The sequence below is a fragment of the Saccopteryx bilineata genome, chromosome 4 (assembly GCF_036850765.1).
Source record: "Saccopteryx bilineata isolate mSacBil1 chromosome 4, mSacBil1_pri_phased_curated, whole genome shotgun sequence".
NCBI classification, from domain to species: domain Eukaryota; kingdom Metazoa; phylum Chordata; class Mammalia; order Chiroptera; family Emballonuridae; genus Saccopteryx; species Saccopteryx bilineata.
In genome coordinates, this window is record NC_089493.1 from 68,300,655 (window position 1) to 68,322,770 (window position 22,116).

The 22,116-nt window shown below is 44.0% G+C and overlaps 1 protein-coding gene across 2 annotated transcripts in view; it reads left to right on the forward strand.

Annotated features, from left to right (window-relative positions):
- Positions 1-22,116, forward strand: part of MYO5C (myosin VC) — a 117,740-nt gene that overhangs the window by 80,962 nt on the left and 14,662 nt on the right. Inside the window, exons 29-37 of one of the 2 annotated variants that reach the window (XM_066276293.1) lie at positions 686-866; positions 2,871-2,964; positions 3,443-3,503; positions 7,620-7,788; positions 12,740-12,827; positions 15,421-15,519; positions 16,712-16,866; positions 18,786-18,875; positions 21,640-21,790. In XM_066276293.1, the coding sequence (XP_066132390.1) occupies positions 686-866; positions 2,871-2,964; positions 3,443-3,503; positions 7,620-7,788; positions 12,740-12,827; positions 15,421-15,519; positions 16,712-16,866; positions 18,786-18,875; positions 21,640-21,790 (1,088 nt within the window). The remainder of the gene's footprint in view (positions 1-685; positions 867-2,870; positions 2,965-3,442; positions 3,504-7,619; positions 7,789-12,739; positions 12,828-15,420; positions 15,520-16,711; positions 16,867-18,785; positions 18,876-21,639; positions 21,791-22,116) is intronic. The other variant, XM_066276294.1, reaches the window with a different exon arrangement.

Here is a 22,116-nt window from a genome sequence, read left to right on the forward strand (position 1 = left end):
CACTGTTGCATTATATTGGAAATAGTTTTAAACTATAAGAGTAAAACTATAATTTTAATATCTAAAAATAAATTTTTTGATAGAGACGGAGAGTCAGAGAGAGGGACAGGGAGGGACAGACAGACAGGAAGGGAGAGAGATGAGAAGCATCAATTCTTCATTGTGGCACCTTAGTTATTCATTGATTGCTTTCTCATATGTGCCTTCACCGTGGGCTACAGCAGAGCAAGAGACCCCTTGCTCAAGCCAGTGACCTCGGGCTCAAGCCAGCTACCATGGGGTCATGTTTATGATCCCGTGCTCAAGCTGGTGAGCCCATGCTCAAGCCAGATGAGCCTGCGCTCAAGCCAGATGAGCCTGCACTCAAGCTGGCAACCTCAGGGTTTTGTACCTGGGTCCTCCACATCCCAGTCTGACACTGTCCACTGCGTCACCGCTTGGTCAGGCAATATTTCTTAACTAAATATTAATGCCACATAATGCTTCCTACCTGGCTAAATAGATGTTATGATGCTCTGTTCCTAATTCCATAGCATGTAATGATGTGTACATAAGTGACCTTTCTGTGCTTAGTGCGTGGCTGTAGTTGTGGGTTTTCATAACTGCTGCATGTGTTCATGCTCACAGTCATCAGCTCAGCAGAGTAAAGACCATGTGGTTCATTTCCTGGCCCTTCCTCTTACAGCGTTTTGGAGAGCCATTTCCAGTCCCAGAAGGATTGCTATGAACAGGAGATTGAAGCTTTGAACTTCAAAGTGGTGCATCTAAGTCAAGAAATAAATCACCTGCAGAAACTATTTAGAGAAGAGAATGACATCAATGAAAGTATTCGTCATGAAGTTACCAGGCTAACATCGGAAAACATGGTATGGTCTCAGCCACAGGCCCCAGTTCTGGCCAGTATTCTAGAGATGTTATTCATTAGCAGTAAAATTTAGTTTCTTGGCAATAAAACAATAAATCAGACTTATGTTTTTAGGAGTGAAATAATTGGGTCAGAATAAAAACTATTATATTACCCCAGGCTAGAGAACACTTTGATCTGAGAATGTGGTTTGTATTTTTTTCATAGGATGGGTCCAAATCCTGTGTGTGTGTGTGTGTGTGTGTGTGTATTTAAATCTGTTTTTCAAATCTAGCTCTAACCTCTTAGAAAGTAACCATAAAAAAGGTAACTCCTGAGAGGGTGCACATTCAGGTCAGTCTCTCCTCATGCTCCTCACCCACCTTTTCAAAGACCTCCCCTTCTGCGATGCCTGTTCTTTCCACCCCACACGTCTCACCCTTTCTTCTCACCCGCGCCTCCTTGGCATGGAGAAATGCTTTAGAAATCCCCTCACTCAAAACCTACCTGTGTCTTGGCCCCACGTCCCCTGTAGCCACCACCCATTTCTTTGGGGGGAGTTGGCCACACTTCTCAATGGCCACCCAACTGTGTGAATTCTCCATTCACACCCCATGACTCTGTGGCCACCCCCTTTTGTCCTGTGCCCCTACCACTAACTGGAACTGTCTACATCAAGCTGAGCACACAGTGTTCATTTTCACCCTTGTCTTAGTCCCTCAGCAGCATTTGATGCCTTGATTGATTCCTTTCCTTCTCTGTTGTTCTGGTGGCTTCCCGGACACGATGCTCTCCTAGGCTCCTCGTCCCCGTCACTGGCGGCCCCTTCTCAGCCTCTTTACTGTCTCTTCCTCCACTGCCTATCCTGGAACTACTAGGGACTCTCAGGTCTGTGTCAACAGGTAAGGAGGGTGACCCTGGCACAGCGGACCTGTGGAACAGTAGTTAGGGCCCTTCATGTCTTTGTTTATTCCTTGGGTAAAACTTTCAAGGGGAATACACAGTTGCACAATCAAACAAGTATTTTTCATTTAAACTTTAGAGGCATGAGTGTTTTTTATCAACTTGGACAATAGAAAAACTGTTTTTACCTGCCTGAGAGCGGAGGTGATGAGCATTTTAAAAAACTATATGGGTAGTCTGACCAGGCGGTGGCACAGTGGATAGAGCATTGGACTGGGATGCAGAGGACCCAGGTTCAAAACCCTGAGGTCGTCAGCTTGAGTGCAGTTTACCAGCTAGAGCGCAAGGTCGCTGGCTTGAGCATGGGATCATAGACGTGACCCCATGGTCGCTGGCTTGAAGCCCAAGGTCACTGGTTTGAGCAAGGGGTCACTTGCTCTGCTGTAGCCTCCTGGTCAAGGCACATATGAGAAAGCAATCAATGAACAACTAAGGTGCCACAATGAAGAATTGATGTTTCTCATCTCTCTCCCTTCCTGTCTGTCTGTCCCTATCTGTCCCTCTCTCTGTTTCTGTCACAAACAAACAAAAAACTATACAGGTAGACAAAGTATTGAGAAACATACTGAGTGGTCCAGACCCCACTACCAGCGCCCAGCCTAGAGTTCAAAGAGGGAGGATGGCCCCTCTGAGATGACTTTCCTGTCCCTGGTGATGGTGAGGAGATGATGTCTCTGGGTCTGGATCAAAGAGGCTGCCTGCTGTTTTGTTACATCATCCCTCCCTCCACTGAACTCTAGGCACAGGATTCTCACACACCCTCCCCCAGACCCCATACTTCCTTCTCTCCCGGAGACGTGTGGTGTGGGGGTTGTGGCTGTGAGAACCGTTTCCTCTCTGCCTGCTGGTGTTTCTTGGGACTATATAGGACTTGAGATTAAAAAAAGTCATCATACCAACCCAGTCTACCGTCCTGGCTGGCCTTCTTACACACCTTACTAGACATACGTTCTGTGGGGGTTAGACACCAGGACACTTTTGTTTGCCTCTGTCTAGTCCTGAGACTTTAAAGTTCACAGTTGAAAGTATTTTATATTCTAATATTTCTAATTCTTCTCTACAGATGATCCCAGACTTTAAACAGCAAATTTCAGAACTAGAAAAGCAAAATCACGACCTCGAAACCCGCCTGAATGAACACACTGAAAACAGGAAAGGTAACAGGGACCCTCGTGAACCCGCTCGTAGGAAATGGTTTCCTCTATCCAGGGAGTCACAGAAAGGCCATCACGCCCAGAGCTCCGAACTATGATTTTCCGTGGGGCCAGGCAGGTGACATAAATGTGAGGAGTGGGCTGGGTGGAGGGTATGATAGAGTGCATGGGCAGTTAGAGGGGGAAGCTGCCTCCAAGCTCTGGTTAATTTTGCCAGGGAGAAACACAGGCCCTGGTGTTGCCCAGTATTCTTGTTTTTAAAAAGAAGCCACTTATATGTGAAATAAAAATTTTATGTGAAATAGCACGATTTAAGAATAATAGCTTAAAAATATTTTGAACATTGTTCATACCAAACAAAACCTAATTTCTCGCTGGATACCACTTAGGACCCCTGGTACCTATAAATAGGAGCAAGCCCCCAGCAGAATCCAGTGGCACAGAGTGAATCCTGAAGTGCTGACGGTTCTTCTCACTGCAGGAAAACTAGAAGAAGTGTCTGATCAGCTGAATCGCAGTCGCGAAGAAGGATTACAAAGAAAGTAAGTGTTAACGTGTGTTACCTCGAGTTCATGCTCATGTCCCACTTTTCTTTTCTGAAATTGTGGGAGATACCAAGATACGTTAAGCTAAAAAAAAACAACAACAAAGTGCTAATTATGGTGTGTAATATATTAGCATTCAGATGTGAAGAAGAGAAGGTGTGTACACATACACCCTGTGTAAGAGAATGTACAAGAGACAAAACAAAACGTTGTGCCCTCCAAGGATGGCTGTACAAGGGGTGTGGGTCGGGGGAACTTACTTTTCACTGTAAACACTTTTAAACCCTTAGAATGTTATACCACATGTCCCTAGATTGTCTGTCGAAAGAGCTGATTAAATAATGCTTGTGTGAGAGAGAACCGTTTTCTCAGAGCAGACCGTGGAGGGCCATGCTGACAGAGGACCTTCGCTGGGAATCCCTCCAGATTTGTTTCCTGACCAGCGGAGCGCCTGGTGCCCTGCAGGAGCCTCGTGAGGAAAGTGTTCTGTTTGGCTGCCAGCTTTCCAAGATACTTAATTTTCAGAGCAATGAACAGACACTATGTCCCAGAGAGCATTTTTAAGCCGTGTGACTTCATTGGTAGGATTAGGATGAAGTGAGTGCCCAAAACACTTTTTTTTTTAATGTTTATTTTATTGATTTTAGAGAGAGAAAGAGAGGGAGAGGGAGACAGGAACATCAATCTGTTTCTGCATGTGCCCTGATCAAGGGTTGAACCAGCCCACCCCGTGCTTTGGGATGATGCTCTAGCCAACTGAGCTATCCGGCCAGAGCTAATAATTACTGCTGAAAAAAAATTTGTTATTTTATTTTATTTTATTTTATTTTATTTTATTTTATTTTATTTTAGTGAGAGGAAGGGAGGCAGAGAGACAGACTTCTGCATGCGCCCGACTGGGATCCACCCGGCATGCCCACTAGGGGGCAATGCTCTGCCTGTCTGGGGCCATTGCTCCTTTGCAACCAGAGCCATTTTTAGCACCTGAGGCAGAGGCTATGGAGCCGTCTTCAGTGCCCAAGGCAAACTCACTGGAGCCAATTGACCCATGGCTGCAGGAATAGAAGAGAAAGTGAGAGAGAGAAAGGGGAGAAGTGGAGAAGCAGATAGTCACTTCTCTTGTGTGCCCTGACCAGGAATCAAACTTGGGGCTTCCACACGCTGGGTCGACGCTCTACCACTGAGCTAACTGACCAGGGCTTACTGCTGAAATTTAAGCAACATTTATTTATTTGTTTATTTATTTTTAGAGAGAGGAGAGAAAGAGAGAAGGAGGGGAGTAGCAGGAAGCATCAACTCATAATAGTTGCTTCGTGTATGTGCCTTGACCAGGCAACCAAGGTTTCAAACCCCAACCTCAGCTTTATCCACTGTGTTACCACAGGATAAGTGAGTGCCAAAAACATTAGGAAAATGATAAGACACCATTTTGGAGCTCTTTTTTTTTTCTTTTTTTGTATTTTTCTGAAGCTGGAAACGGGGAGAGACAGACAGACTCCCGCATGCGCCCGACCGGGATCCACCCGGCACGCCCACCAGGGGCGACGCTCTGCCCCTCCGGGGTGTCGCTCTGCCGTGACCAGAGCCACTCTAGCACCTGGGGCAGAGGCCAAGGAGCCATCCCCAGCGCCCGGGCCATCTTTGCTCCAATGGAGCCTTGGCTGCGGGAGGGGAAGAGAGAGACAGAGAGGAAGGAGAGGGGGGTGGAGAAGCAAATGGGCGCTTCTCCTATGTGCCCTGGCCGGGAATCGAACCCGGGTCCCCTGCATGCCAGGCCGACGCTCTACCGCTGAGCCAACCAGCCAGGGCCTCACTTTTTTTTTTTTTTGGAAAAACTAATGTATTTTTCAATCATAGTTAACATATAGTATTATATTAGTTTTATGTGTACAATGTAATGATTAGACATTTATATCCCTTACAAAGTGATCGCCCCAATAAGTCTAGTACCCATCAGACACCATACACAGCTGTATAGTATCAGTGACTATATTCCCTATGCTATATGTTACACCCATGACTGTCTTGTAACTCTTGAAGGGTTCCTTCTTTTTCTCTCTCTGATTCCTGGCTTTTTCGGTATGTTTACAAAGAAGGTAATCATCAGGCTTTTGGTCATGAGAGTCTGAGTGGGTGCAGATGTACCACGGGAGTGGGCAAGGGGTGTGGGTATAAGGGGGTGGGATCGAGAATCTCTTACCGGGTTAAGGAGACTGGGACAGTCCATAGACAATTTTTTAAAAACATTTCATTGACTGATTTTTTTTTTTTTAATTTTATTTATTCATTTTTAGAGAGGAGAGAGAGAGGGAGAGAGAGATACAGAGAGAGAGAAGGGGGGAGGAGCTGGAAGCATCAACTCCCATATGTGCCTTGACCAGGCAAGCCCAGGGTTTCGAACCGGCGACCTCAGCATTTCCAGGTCGACGCTTTATCCACTGCGCCACCACAGGTCAGGCCTCATTGACTGATTTTAAAGAGAGAGGAGGGCGGAACAAGAAGTATCACCTCATATACTTGTTTCACTTTAGTTGTTTATTGATTGCTTGTCGTATGTGCTGTAACCAGGTAAGCCCAGGGTTTCAAACCAGTGACCTCAGCGTTCCAGGTCAATGCTTTATCCACTGCGCCACCACAGGCCAGGCCATAGGCAATTTTATACCCTAGCCAACTGTGGTCTCTTTCCAGCCCCGTCAAGGACTTCCCTATTGAGTTACTATTCACTGTACACATGAATTGGCCAAAGTATTTTTTTTTATTTCATTGAATTTATTGGGATTACTGTGGTTCACAAAACCATGCAAGTTTCAAGTATACCACTCAACAAACTACCGTTTGCCCTCCACATTGTGCACCCTCTGTCCCTATAACGTGTCCTTCTGTCCCTATATTTCCCGCCTCTGCCCACCTCCATCTAGCTCCCACCCCCCTTCCCTCTGGCTGTTGCCCCCTGTTGTGTGTATGTGTTATGTACATATGTGTTTTGGCTAATCCCTTCACCTGCTTTCACCCAGCCCCCCAAGCCCCTCCCCTCTGACAGCCGTCAGTCTGTTCCATGTGTCCATGCTTATGTTTCTATTTTGTTCATTAGTTTATTTTGTTCATTAGATTTCACATATAAGGGAGATAATATTCACGTACTATTTCCTTTACACATAAATTGGTCAAAGTTGTTTTCTTTTTAGGTGAGAGGAGGGGACATAATGTGCAGACTCCCCCATGCGCCCTCACCAGGATCCACCCAGTAGCGAGGTTCAGCCGGTTCATACTGTTTCGGCAGAACCAATACCTAGTTTTTTGTTGAGTTTGGCGAAATGGTTGCTAAAATTGCACTTGTAATCAGGGTTCTCGCTAGGGTGGCAGCCTGGGCAGCCGCCCAATGTGGAAATCACAAATTTACATTCCTTACTCTTTTTTAACATTCATCTGCACAACAGCGTATTCTAAGCACCCCTAGTAATGTTCATTCCATCATAGGTGAAAAATTTGATGAAACTATACTTGTGATATTTATTTATTCATTTCATAAAACTCATTATACCTTTGATGAAATACTATATTTTAATTCCCTCATGTTTGTTACTTCAGTAAACAAACATATAACGTAAAGAGAAAAAGTGTCAAACAACCAGGGGGTGACAAGCTATCATTTGTTTCAGCTTTGTGTTATGCCCAAAATTCCCCCAAGGGCAGAGAACCAGTTGTTAAATTATTTGAATCCCACCACTGGGTCCACTCAATAACCCTCGTCTGGGACTGATGTTTGAATCATCCAAGCTATTTTTAGCACCTGAGGCTGATGTGCTCAGACCAACCAAGCCATCCTTGGTGCCCAGGGCCACGCTCAAACCAATTGAGCCACTGGCTGTAAGAGGGGTAGAGGGAGAGAAGGGGGAGAGAACAGTGGAGAGAAGCAGATGGTCACTCTGTATGCTCTGACCAGGAATTGAACGCTGAATGTCCATACACTGGGCTGACTCTCTATCCACTGAACCACCAGCCACGGCCCAAACTATTTTTCTATCTTTGGAAATATCAGTGCTAGTGATGACAATGAGTGATTTCTTCGTGATGGTAAGCCTGATACCAAAATTCCCTTTCTCCTTCTCTCAGGACCATAGAAGCCCAAAATGAAACACATACTGAGGAGAAGGAGAAGCTGGTTGATAGGAGTCAAGAAATGCAGGAGGCCAGCGAGCACTTGAAGAAACAATCTCAAGCTGTAAGTGAGGTGGAGACTAGTCTCTGGCAAGAAGCATCCCGTCTCACTATGGAAAACAGGGTGAGGCAACGACTAAGCTGTTGATAAATGACTGCCTGCCTGCCTGTGTGCAGATGCCACAGGAAGGGGGACATGCCACTTAAGGCACACGATGCACAACTGAGACCAAACGCCGTAGTCGGAAAAGTCTGTCTCCTTATCTCAGGAGGCAGGCGGTGTCGAAGGTGGAGCCCACTGCAGGAGAGGGTCAGGACTTACAGGGAGGTGCCTGATGAAGAAAGGGGGGCAGAGAGGGGAGATGAGGCGGTACGGCTGAGCCCTGTCTGCGGACGGCACCCGCCTGAGACGCCAGTGACGTTTTCTTCTGGGGTTATGTCCTTCTTACAAATTTTATAGTCAAAAGGTTCTTCTATGAAATGATCATGGTAGTAGATGACAGATTTTAAATCATTCAAGCCTTCATCAAATTGAAAATGCCCTTGTCATAATGAAATTTGGCAATTCTGTCAGTCCCCAGCAATTTGAAATGTTATTGGCGTGTGAGACCTATAAGACGGAGAAGCACCACAGAGCAGACGGGGTGCTTTCCTGGCAGGCGAGAACTCTCGGGCCCTCTATGGGCCTGGTCGGCTCTGAGACCATGACCTACTCCAGTGTGATATCATATTGCTCCTTAGTTTAATTACAACTACAAAGACCCTGTTTCCAAATAAGGGCACATTCTGAGGTTCTAAGTGGACATAAATTTTTAGGGGACACTATTTAACCCTATGTGTGATCTTTGAGTCAAAGAAAATCATTATTTAAAAAGAAATTTTAAAAACTTAGTGATCATCCTCACCACTTACACTGGGGAACAATTTTTTTTTCATTTTCTGTTGCATGAGGTTTTAGAACTTTTTCTATACATTTCTGCATCGCTGATTCCAAATCTGAAATCCATTTTTTGGTGCATGCTCTAGTTTTTATGCAATTTTAATTTCTTTTTGTTACAGTTAATGGCATGCATTGGTTTTTAAATTGGAGTTAAAGGGCAACAACTCTTGGATTGAACACAACCACAAGGCAATTAATGTTTTACAAACATCACTTTTACATAATTGTAGTTGTTTTTAAATGTAAAAAATTATTATCTGATAAAAACACCCTCTTATTTTGTTTTAAGATTGAATCTTGGCTTCTTCGAGTAGGCATAAATATAAGAATAGTCCTGACACCTTCTGTTATATACGTATATGTGGCTGTTACACCCTTCAATATCAAAGGCACAGTATTTCATCATTTGTGACACGTGCATATATTGCCTATTTTCAAGTTCCCCTTGGCGATCAAGACAAGAATTGGGCTCCTCATATTGTGTGTCATAATTGTGAGGAAATGCTTCATGACTGGACAAAAGGAAAATGCAAAGGAATGCCTTTTGGTATTCCCATGGTTTGGCATGAACCTAAGGACCACAGCAGTGACTGTTATTTCTGTCTGATCCGTACAAAGGGCATCGGCAAGAAAAAACGGCATATGATCGCATATCCTAATATTCCTTCAGCAATACGACCTATCCCACACTCTGAGACACTCCCAGTTTCAGTTTTCAATGGTTTTGTTTCTTCTAAGGATGAAGAAAGTGAACATGGTGATCAAGTGTCTTTTGATCAGATGTATGAGGAAATGGTTGTAGAATCTGAAGGGTCTTCTTCTGATGCCAAGCAGTCATTAACCCCTCAGCAGTTTAGCCAACCCGAATTGAATGACTTAGTAAGAATGACATAAAAATTGTCCTTGACTTTCTGAAGTATGAGGAGCATAACTGGATCATTTGTGTGGATCTTAAAATGGTAAATTTCCTGCTAGGACAACACAGAAGTTTCACAAAGTATCCTTGCTTTCTGTGTTTGTCAACCAAGCTTGGGAGAAACACTGGACACAGAATGAGTTGCTGAAACTTGAAGTTCTGGAAGTAGGGATGCAAAATATTGTGAATGAACCTGTAGTTAATTGAGACAGGATCATTTTTCCCGCACTTCACATCAAACTTGGCTTAATGAAGCAGTTTGTTCAGGCTTTGAATAGAGAAAGTGAATGCTTTCAACATATTATTTCTGCTTTTCCTGCCTTGTCTTTCGAGAAGATAAAAGCGGTGTATTCGGGCCCTGGCTGGTTGGCTCAGCGGTAGAGCGTCGGCCTGGCGTGCGGGGGACCCGGGTTCGATTCCCGGCCAGGGCACATAGGAGAAGCGCCCATTTGCTTCTCCACCCCCCCTTCCTTCCTCTCTGTCTCTCTCTTCCCCTCCTGCAGCCAAGGCTCCATTGGAGCAAAAGATGGCCCGGGCGCTGGGGATGGCTCCTTGGCCTCTGCCCCAGGCGCTAGAGTGGCTCTGGTCTCGGCAGAGCGCCGCCCCCGGAGGGGCAGAGCATCGCCCCCTGGTGGGCAGAGCGTCGCCCCTGGTGGGCGTGCCGGGTGGATCCCGGTCGGGCGCATGTGGGAGTCTGTCTGACTGTCTCTCCCCGTTTCCAGCTTCAGAAAAATACAAAAAAAAATAAATAAATAAAAAAAAAAAAAAAATTAAAAAAAGCGGTGTATTCGATGGACCTCAGATTCGAACCCTCATATGTGACAAAGAATTTGCCAGGAAGATGAATAAGAAGGAGAAGGCAGCATGGCAGTCTTTTGTGGCAGTTACAAAGAACTTCCTTGGCAACAAAAAAGAAGAAAACTATGAACTTCTGGTTCAAAGGGTGCTGTTGGCTTTCCGTGATATTAGATGTAACATGAGCGTTAAGATTCACTTCCTGAACAGTCACCTTGATAAGTTTCCTGAAAATCTTGGAGCTGTTAGTGATGAGCAGACTACTGCTGGAGCATCAAACGAGATTGTCCTCAACAAGTACACAAACGCAAGAGCTACAAACGCAAATTTTTGCCTGAATAGAATTTAAATTAGTTTTGCGCAAATTTTATGATTAAAATAAGTGTTTTAATATGTTCTATTTCGAAATTGTAGACAAATGCTGATGCAATCATATCTTTTAGTGTATTAGTATATTTATTGCATTATATAAGTTACTATATTTTCACAAAGATGATGCCCAAGAAGATATTCTACTTCATTATGTTAAATGTTGAAAATTTTACAATAAGATGAAAACCTAAAATCTTGAATTGCAAAAAAAAACTGTAGCTTACAGAGAAAAACTAATGTCAGATTTGAGATCAGCACACTCGAATTAGGTAAGAACAAATGTTTTTGTGGATGCAACAAAAATTTTGTTCCCCAGTGTTATCAAAGAAATTCAGAATTAAAACTAGATATTATTTTATCCTCTCAAATAGTAGAGATCTTACGGTGCTGGTGCAACTATCTTAGAGCGGGCAGTGTCAGATGTGGTTGCTGGGAATATAAATTGGCATAGACTTCCTTGGAGTGGTTTGGAGGCAAATGTCATGAACCTTAGGAAGTACATTCCCTTTCACTCAGTAACATAACCTCAGAGGTTCTGTTCCTAGTAAGTAATTAGGTATGTGGACAAAGATTTTTGTGAAGAGTGTTCAGAGTAGTGTTATTAATCATAACAAGTAGGGGGGACAAAATAGGTGTCCAATAAGAATGGGCAGGTTAAATTATTGTATATTATCTGACATCCATTAAAATGACAGTGTGGGTATATTATTAGACATGGGGAAATGTCTGCAATATAATTAGAGAAAACTATAGGATATAAAACTTCATAAGGAGTTTGATCCCAACTTTATAAAACGTATGTGCCATATTAGAAAAAAAAGAAAGAAATGAAATAAAATGTGAAGAGTAGTTTCCTCCAGATTGTGGACGGATGGGTGACTTTTTTATTTTTATTTTTATTTTTATTTTTTTAAGCTTTTTTTTAATTTTTTTTATTTTTATTTTATTTATTCATTTTTAGAGAGGAGAGAGAGACAGAGAGAGAGGGAGAGAGAGGAGAGAGAGACAGAGAGAGAGAAGGGGGGAGGAGCTAGAAGCATCAACTCCCATATGTGCCTTGACCAGGCAAGCCCAGGGTTTCGAACCGGCGGCCTCAGCATTCCAGTTCAACGCTTTATCCACTGCGCCACCACAGGTCAGGCTGACTTTTTTATTTTTATATGTATAATAGAATGGGCTCAGATTAGAGAGAAGACACTATCCCCACACTCTCACTTGAAAGGCCAGATAAAGTCCCTAAGGTGTTTAGCCGGGGACATGGGGCAGAAACAGCACAATTGCCCTTTGCCCCAGGAGCCCCCAGCGGGCACAGGGCTGCAGTCCCTCTGCAAGGTGGACGTTGCTTAACTGGAGAAACCTGAATCCTTCCTGTGCCAAAGCCCCTGGAGTCCAGGGAGAACCTGGCCACTCTGTGTCCTTCGTAGGAAATGCTTATAGGAATCTTGGACTCTTCCCAGTTCTTGAGCCAGAATCAACCTGGGCAAGACCACCCCTTTCCAGGAAGGCAAGGCAAAGCCAGGACCCCGATTTCTAAAGTTTTCCTGCCTCCAGCTTCTGACATTCAGAGAGCTTAATTTTGCACATTTATATTTGTAACTTCTCTACTATGGCATTACTTTATTAAGGGAGAAACAGATCAAGATAAAGTGTGGTATATCCACACAGTAGGGTATTATTCAGCCACAGAAAGGAATGGAATACTGACACATGCTAAAGCATGGGTAAACCTTGAAAACATTATGCTAAATAAGCCAGGCACAAAGGTAGATAAAGACAAAAAGGACAGTAGTGGTTGCTAGGAGCTGGAAGGGAAGGCGAGACTAGGGGATGACAGCTCAACATTACAGGCTTCTATGGATCTGATGAAAATGTTCTGGATTTAGATCATGGTGATGATTACACACAGACTATATAAAAACCATTGAGTTGTCGAGTAAACTTTAAACTGTACATGAATTGGATGTTATGTAAATTATAGTTCAATAAAGCTATTACTAAAAATAAATGCAGATGCTTCCAAGCTAATGTCCTTGTTTCTTTTGATCTCTGTAGGATCTTGAAGAACAGTTAGACATGAAGGACAGAGTAATTAAAAAGCTACAAGAGCAAGTCAAGGCTCTAACTAAGACAATTGAAAAAGGTAAGAAAAAGAACATTCACTTCCTTACTTCTTGAACTTGCAGCTAAGGTCCACATGCATTGTTGAAGTGTTTAGTTTTTGATGTGGCCCAAAGTCAAAGGAACGATTCTTAGCTGGTGGGGTTTGATGGCTGATGGAAAGAAAGGTCCTTTGAGGCAGGCAGATTGCTCACCACCCCTCAGACCATACCCATCTGCCCTTCCCAACCCCTCGCGTGTCCCCACGTTGGAATGGGAGAGTGAACTGCCACCTCAACCTGAGGACTTCCAAAATCTACCTCCCGCTGCTTTCCCCAAGTCTCAGTCCCTTCGCCTCTAGGATTACCTCCTAGCCTTTCTGTTACCACCTCCAACTCAGTATGTCTCAAGTGGGATGTAGCAGCTCCCCTTTCTGTATTAGTTATCTATTGTCATATAACAAATTACCCCAAGTTTAGCAACTTAAAACAACAAACACTGTGTGTTGTTACACACACAGTTCTTGAGGGTCAGGAATCCAGAAGCAGCTCAGCTCAGCGCTTCTGGCTCTGAGGTGCAGTCAAGCTGTCCACAGGGACACAGGCGCCCAAAGGCTTAACTAGGGCTGGAGGGGCTGCTTCCAAGCTCGTTCCCATGGCTGTTGGCAAGAAGCCACCAACTCCTGAACACGGCGTAGGTGGCATTAGCATCCAGGGTTCCTGCAAGGAACGTGCCCAGATGTAAGTCATCACACTCGAGAGTACCCAAAGTATGTTGTCCTTATCAGATATTTCTGTTGCATCCATTGTTTTTCCTGCTCCAAATGCAATTTACCAATCAGAAGCCATTCTTATCATTAACAATGTTGCTTAGTAAAACAGTTGGCACTCTATCATTGCCAGTCTCCAAGGGAACAGAGCTTGTAAATTGATAAGAAATTCTCATGCAGTAATAAAAGAGTTCTGTTCACTCTTTATCTGTACTACCTAATTTTTCACCTGCCAAAGGCTACTCACTTTTCTTGGCCCAACTGGAATGCTACCTACTTCAAGAAGCATTTTCAACAATTCCAATTCACCTCTGTGTGCATTCTTATAACTCCTGTATTAATTTCCTATGGCTGCTGTTAACATCGCCACAAAATTAGTTACTTAACAGAACACAGATTTATTATCTTCCAGTCCTGGAAATCAGAAGCCCAGAAGCGTTCACTGTGCTAAAATCAAGTATCAGCCAAGCTGCATTCCTTCTGGAGCCCTCAGGGGAGAACCCAGCTTCTGGAGGCCACCCACCTTCCTTGGCTTATGCGCCCCTTCCTCCCTCTTCAAATTCAGCAGCATAGCACCTTAGAAATCTTTCTGAGCTTCTAACCTCTGTTTTTGTCATCACACCTCCTTCTCTCAGAATGTACATGAATTTTGGGGGGACCAGAAGGCAGACTGTGTCCCCCACCAAAGCTGTCTCTGTCCCTGTCCCAAACCCTGGAATCTATGAATATATTAACCTTATGTGCAATAGAGATTTCTTTTTTTTTTTTTTAATTTTTTTTTTTTACAGGGACAGAGAGAGAGTCAGATAGAGGGATAGATAGGGACAGACAGATAGGAACAGAGAGAGATGAGAAGCATCAATCATCAGTTTTTCATTGCAATGCTGTAGTTGTTCATTGATTGCTTTCTCATATGTGCCTTGACCGCGGGCCTTCAGTAGACCGAGTAACCCCCCACTCGAGCCAGTGACCTTGGGTCCATGCTAGTGAGCTTTTTGCTCAAGCCAGATGAGCCCGCGCTCAAGCTGGCGACCCCAGGGTCTCGAACCTGGGTCCTCGACATCCCAGCCCGACGCTCCATCCACTGCGCCACCGCCTGGTCAGGCGGGATTTCTTTAGATGTGATTACGGATCTTGAGCTGGGGAGATGATCCCGGCTTGTCCACGTGGACCAGTATAATAAGAGAGAGGCAGGAATGTCCGAGTGAGAAAAGATGACATAACAGCAGAAACAGACGGCCTGGAGAAGATGGGATGATAGAAGCAGAGTTCAGAGTGGTGGGGCCACAGCCAGGGGATGCAGATGGCCTCTAGAAGCTGGAAAAGGTGACTCTCCCATACGTCTTCCAGAAGGAACGCGGCCCTGCCGACAGTTTGATTTTAGCCCCACAAGATCCAGTTTTGTCTTCCGACCTCCAGAACTGTGAGACTAAAATCTCGTGTTGTGTTAAGTCACTAAGTTTGTGTTCACTTGTTACAGCACCTAGGGCACCAATGCAGTCCCCTCAGGATCCTGTGGTTTTGTGACTCTTGCTTCCTTAACTGTAGTATCAGATCTTGAAGATAGGAGGTATGTCTTGGGTCACTTTCACATTCCCCCCGTGCTGGCTATGCGCCAGGCACTTGTAAGGATTTCTTCCAGGGTGGTTCGGCCTTTTCAGCAGCAGCTGTACTCGTTGCTATACTCACAGATAAGAATCACGACCGGAAGAAACTCTTCAAGATTCAAGAGAGTTCATTTACCCGAAAGCCTTAGGAGTTCATGTACAAACCAATCAGAATGGGGTAGAGAGACAGAGTAGTTCCATTATAAAGCCAGTGGAAGTCGTTTTTATGTATTTAACTGATTATTTACCTCTGTCTGCAGCCAGTGATGTGCACTTGTCCTCGGGACCCAAGGAGTACCTCGGAATGCTGGAGTACAAGAGAGAAGATGAGGCCAAGCTCATTCAAAACCTCATTCTTGGTAGTAAAACCTGGAACTTTGAATTTTTGCTTTATCTTTAAGAACCTGAACAGTAGCCACTGCCACAGTCCCGGGTCTTGGTAATCCCCTCTCTGCATTCACTGCGTCTTGCTCTAGCCCAGAGTCTCTCAGCCTCGGCCGTGTCGACCAGATAATTCCTTGTTAGGGGGTGCTAGGATATTGAGCAACATCCTTAGCTTCTACGTGTAGAAGCCAGTGGCAATTTCTAGTCATGACAATAAAAAGTATCGTGTTGCCAACGCCCCAAGTGGGCACATTGCCATCAGCGGAGAAGCACTGCCCTGACTTCCTCCCCAGTCTGGCCGGAGGTCCTGGATACAGACACCTCTCCGCAGCTCTGGGTCCCAGCACAGGGTCCATGTGGGAGTGACTGTGGCTCCTGGGCTCTATTGGACTTCTGCTGAGAAAGTTACTTGCAGGCAATCTGACTGGGGCTTCCTAGCCACACCTCGGCTACAGGAATGTCCATGCGCATGTCCCAGGGCTGGTGGCCTTAGAACTAATGGAACTAGACTGTCTGCACCATGAAAACCACATGGCTCTTTTATCAACTGGTCCCAAGAGCTCAAAGCAGAAAGCCAACATGTAGCCTCACTTCCTCTTCTCCTAAGTGACCTCTCCGAGCACAGGAGCACCCCGACCCTTTCCTTCCACACCCACTGGCGCACAGCTTTGGGGCCTCTTCTTTGTTCCCCAGTTTTCATTGCAGCCGTGGGGAGCTCTTTGTCTGCTTATCTTCATTTGTTCTATCATGTTTCTCTCTTCCCTCCTCCTCATCTGTCTCCCCAACATTCTCTTCTTTCTGAGGCCAGCAGGGCCTCCCCTGCAGGACTGTGGTGCTCTGGTTTTCCAGGTTCAAGGCAGGTGCATGTGGTCTCTGAGATCATCCTGGGTTGGGGTGGGGGTGCTTAGAAATGTGGTTCCTCTCTTACCCTGGAGAGTCCCCACACCATGGCACAGGTACTTCGCAAATAAGAAGAGGAGCAGGTAGCACCTGAATAGTTTTGCCAAAAATAGAGCCAAAATGAATTCCGCAAAGAGAAAAACATCCCTATGCATTCAGGCATTGCGTCAAGTAGAGAAAAGCAGACAGCCCTGCCCCGTAATCAGCAGGTCCTGAGGGGAAGAGCTGACCAGCGGCTGCAGTCCTTACCGACTCTTTCTGCTCCAGACTTGAAGCCGCGTGGCGTGGTGGTGAACATGGTCCCCGGGCTGCCGGCTCACATCTTGTTCATGTGTGTGCGCTACGCAGACTCTCTCAACGACGCCAACATGCTCAAGTCCCTCATGAACAGCACCATTAATGGCATCAAGCAGGTGGTTAAGGTAGGAACTGCCTTTGACATTGACCTTTGGAATTATAGGTACTTGAGAAACATCTGTGGGAATTACCAGATGCCTATCCTTCACATCTAGGCTTTGGTGAACCACATGATTCCTTGAACCAGTCTGAGGTCCAGTTGGTGAAAGAAGCCAAGTTGTTAGGAAAAGACAAGTTAGGGCAGAGATTCCCCAAGGGTAGATCTGCCAAGAGACCTTGAAGCTGGACCTGTGAGAATACAACCTGGTAGCCACCACCCCACTATGGTCCCCTCAGGGTGCCCGAGTCCTGGCTGTGAGGAGGGCGTGTCTGTTGCTGTAAGAATGTGAAGGGTGAGGAATGGGAAGGCATCAAAAATTACTCATCTATCACTCTCCCTGCTAGAGCCACACTAGGCGCTCTTATTTCCAACTCAGAGGCAAAGATGAGCTGCCTGTTAGTGAGGGAGCAGTAAGATACAGATCCAGTATTTTCATTCACCTTCTAAATGAGATGCAATGTTTGATGTTGAAATGGATTTGAATTTTTAATTGTGAACGGTCCTGTCTCACTTGTAGTAAAATAAATGTTCTTGTAGAGTCATGAGTAATTAAATACCCTAGGAAGAGAGAAGAATAAAAGCAGTGAATACAGGAGAAGTTACGGTAATTCTCCCTTCTCCTCCCAAGAACTTAGTACCAAGAGTTCATCAGCTGCCAAGAGGAGAAAATTAGCATTATTGCTTTTCTCTTCTTCGAAGTAGCCCCCAGAGTGTTCTGGAAAGGGCCTCCCATAAATCAATGTTTTCCCTGTCCATATCTTCATAAATTGGGTTTTCTTAGGACACACTTGCATTGTGTCCCAGGACAAGACGCAGTATTTGCCCCATCTTGCTGCTCTGGAATGTTTAAATATTTAGAGCCAAAAGATGCGTCACACGAAAAACATAAATCCTCTTGTCCCCAGCATCTTCCGCCTCAGCTTTCCCAGCGGCTCCCTGTCCCCGGCCTTTCTTGGTGCCCAGGACCTGCCCTTCCACTCCGGTGCACAGCCCGTTAACACGACCTCCCTGGGCCCACACGGCCCACAGCACACCGATTCCTCTCCCCCTGGGACTGCCCAAAGTCTTAACATTGTGCTCTCCATCAGCTCTCTTTTTCACCCCTGGCGAGGGGCTTGCACTCCTGTCATTCCACAAAAAGGTCACCAGTAATTCCCCTTGCTAAATCCAATGGTATTTCCATAATTTTAATTCTCTTTAAAGACTGAAGCAGGAGCACTATCTCTTTGAAACCCTTGTACCTTGTCTTTCAAACCCCAGGATTTTCCCAGTTTTCCTTTCACCTCTCAGATCACCACACCTCTCTGCCTCCTCTGCTCCTGCCTCTTCCTCCCAGCCCCATACGTGGGGTGTTCTCCCCAACAGCCCAGGGTCCCGAGCTCTTGTCTGTCCACCCCGTTCAAGGAGGACCATCCTCCTGCCGCTCTCATGAGCTGTTCTCAGCTGCTGTGGTTCCCCACCGGCCCTCTATCCTCTGAGCTTCCGTAGCACGGTCTATGTCCATCACGCGGGCAGTCGGCCCCCTAAGTCCTGTGTCTTAAATGTTATGTCCGTCCTCCCAGTCAGGGTGTGAGCTCTGAGGCAAGGACCAAAATGGACACTTGTCAGGCATTCCTGCACTGCAGTGCCTGTTTTAAACTTCATAACAAGTGGCACAATGTTATGAAATAACAAATACAGAAAGAATTTGCAAACCTTAACCTGCTAAATAAATATAAGGGCTTATCGTTATAGTACAAATTGAATAAAGGAAGGATCCATTTTGGGCAAAAGCCTCTAATTAATTGAACAGGTTAAGAGAAGTCTGATCCTGGCTTAGAGGCACCAGTAACACCAACTCCACCGTTGTCTTTTCTTGGTTTTGTTTGTTTGTTTGTTTTTAAGGACCATTTAGAAGACTTTGAGATGCTGTCTTTTTGGCTTTCCAATACTTGTCATTTCCTCAACTGCCTGAAACAGTACAGTGGAGAAGAGGTAGGGATACTTGCTCGGGATTCTGCGCTGACTGCTGCTCGGTAACCTCTCATGACCCAAAGCTCACTGCAGGTGTTAGGGATCAGGACACCCAGCGCCAGGGACAGCCTCTGCACCAGCTGGATTTCTGGCCTCCTCCTCGCCCTGGAGGCCAGCTTCATGTCACCAGGTAGACAGAAGTCACAAGCAGAAGTCTTCGAGAAAGAGTCTTAGACTTTGAGCATGGTACTGGGCCTTCGTTTCCTTGAATTTTAAATCAGTGGAGTAGCTTAGATAATTTTTAAGTTTCCTTCTGGTAGTGAAATTCTGAAGTTTTTAGTTTTATGGCTCTAAAACACAGCCTTTAATCCAACATGCCTGTTTCCCTCTGTAAGAGCTGTTCTCTCTGTAAGATTCTGGTTGTGCCGCTCTAGTCTATAAATCCCTTGCCGTTTTGACTTTGCTTCTGAGGCGCTGACATCGTAAAGGAGCTTTCCACCTTCAAGTACTCACAGAGCAAAATTTCATTGATCAAAAATAACAAAATGGATTTTAGGATTTTTAATGCTCTCTGAAATAGTTGCACCATTTTATAGTCACACTAGTAGCGTCCAATGTCTCATACCTTCACCAACACTTAGTATTGACAGACATACTATTTACTGATCTCATGGGATTAAAACAATACTTTGTTGACTTAAATTGAAATTACTTGATCACCAGTGAGATATCCTTATTGGTCATTTCATATCCTTATTGGTCATTTGGGTTTTCTTTTTTAAAAAAAAAATATTTATTCATTTTAAGGAGAGGAGAGAGAGACACACAGAGAGAAAGAGAGGGAGAGAGAGAGGGAGAAAGAGGAGGGAGGGAAGAACAGGAAGCATCAACTCCCATATGTGCCTTGACCAGGCAAGTCCAGGGTTTCAAACCAGCGACCTCAGCATTCCAGGCTGATGCTTTATTCACTGTGCCACCACAGGTCAGGCTTGAGTTTCCTTTTAAACTGCCTACTTACATCCATTCTTTATTTTTCTTCGGGCTAATTTTTTTTTCTTATTTATTTATAGAAGGTCTTTATATATTATGGCTAGATTATGGTATGTCTTCTAATTTTCTTTATGGAGTTCTTTGTCATGCATTTTTAAAAATATTTTATTTATTGATTTTACAGAGAGAGGAGAGAGAGGGTGTAGGGGAACAAGAAACATCAACTCATAGTTGCTTCACTTTAGTTGTTGATTGATTGCTTGTCATATGTGCCTTGACCAGGCAAGCCCAGGGTTTTGAACCAGTGACCTCAGCATTTCAGGTTGACTCTCTATCCATTGCTCCACCACAGGCCAGACTTATACATTATTTTTTAATTTTTAGGTACTTAAATCTATCCTGTCCTCTTATGTTATATGTTCCAAGAAATTCTTCCCTATCCTGAGATGGTGAAGATATTCTCTTACTTTCTTCTAAACTTTTACAGTTCAAATTTAGAATCTACATTTATGCTTTTACCTATCTAGAATTGGTGTGATTAACTATTCTACATTGATTTGTGAGGTGATGATCTCATATCTCCTTGCACATGGATAGCCAATTTTCCCAATGGAGAGAAAGTATAATAAAATATAAAAATGTTCCTGCTAGTAATATAGAACAAAGGGGGAAATGAGTAAAGAAGATCCAAGCTCTGACTAAAAGGAACAGTGAAGTGGAGAGGGGCACAGGCTGTCCATTTAAGACAAACTGGCATCTGTGAGATATTAATGGAAGAGAATATTACTCAACAGCATTCAGCTTTTAATCCTATATTTGCCCCGTTCAGCCATGTATACAATGTTCTTTTCCCTGAGTGTTTTTTCAGTTACTGTATTTTTTATTTCTAAAAATTTTAATGGTTCTTTTTTACCTCTGCCTTTTATCATAATGTCCTACTTTTGTCTTAACGGCTTCCTTTTCTTTTATCCCTTTGAACATGTTAAACATAATGAATTAGTCTGTTTGGGCTTCTATATACAAAATGCCATAGACTGGGTGACTTAAACAACAGAAACTTATTTTCTCACCGTTTTGGAGACTTGAAGTCCAGATCAAGGTGCCAGCTGGGCTGGCTTCTGGTGAGACCTCTCTTCCTGGCTTGCAGACAGCCGCTTTCTTGGTGTGTCCTCACGTGACCTTTCCTCCGTGCGTGGGAGCGGGAAGGGAGAGCTTGAGCTCTGTAGTGTTTCTTATTGTTAATGACACGAATCCTAACAGATGAGGGCCGTACCTTTATGATCTCATTTGACTCTAATCACTTTCTTAGAAGCCCCGTTTCTAAATATAGCCACACTGGAGATCCGGGTTTCAACATGTGGATTGGGGATCAGAGGGAAACACGAACATTCAGTCCATAGCACTCACTTTATAATATTTCAGATTAGTCTATCCTCTGTAATTATAAAGTATGAATCTCATTTATCTATAATACTAACCTCTTATAGCATTTGTTTCTTTGGGTGTTTTGCTGTTTTTTTTCCATGAATTTCCATGGGAGTGTTTTGTTTTGTTTTACTATAGTTTATCATTCTGGGGCACATATTTGAAGAAGGAGTAGGCAGTTCAGTGACATTTAGTTAGTTACAGAAAATACGTACTCCCCCAAATATCAAGAACTTTTTTGATACAAATCAGACATTAAGTTGTAAAGTGTGGGAGTAGATGCTGATTATAGTATCATTAGTAGAAATAGTATTTTAATTTCCTACATGTCTATATTACTTTAATATTTCTATGCTAAAATTACTTTCAGGAATTCATGAAACATAACAGTCCACATCAGAATAGGAACTGCTTGAACAATTTTGACCTGTCAGAATACAGACAGATTCTTAGTGATGTGGCTATACGAATATATCATCAGTTCATTATCGTAATGGAAAATAACATTCAACCGATAATAGGTAAGAAAAGAATTGATAACCAAAAATACTTATTGTAATATTGACACCTTAAAAATAAATCAGGTGTATGGAATATGTGGTTACAGAGAATATAATTTTAAAACCAAGAAAATTTAGTTGTGTATATGTCTATTTTTTAATCCTTTGATTGCTTGAAACCATTACATACCTAAAAGTACAGGGTCCATAGTTTTCTCTCAGTGAGGATGATTCGTACTGACCAGAAAACCTTGGGGGAATGGCTGCTACGCATATGGCTGATTCTGGTCTGACCCAAGTATTTTTAATATCCTTAAGTCCCTCTCAAATTCTTATATACTTCCTTT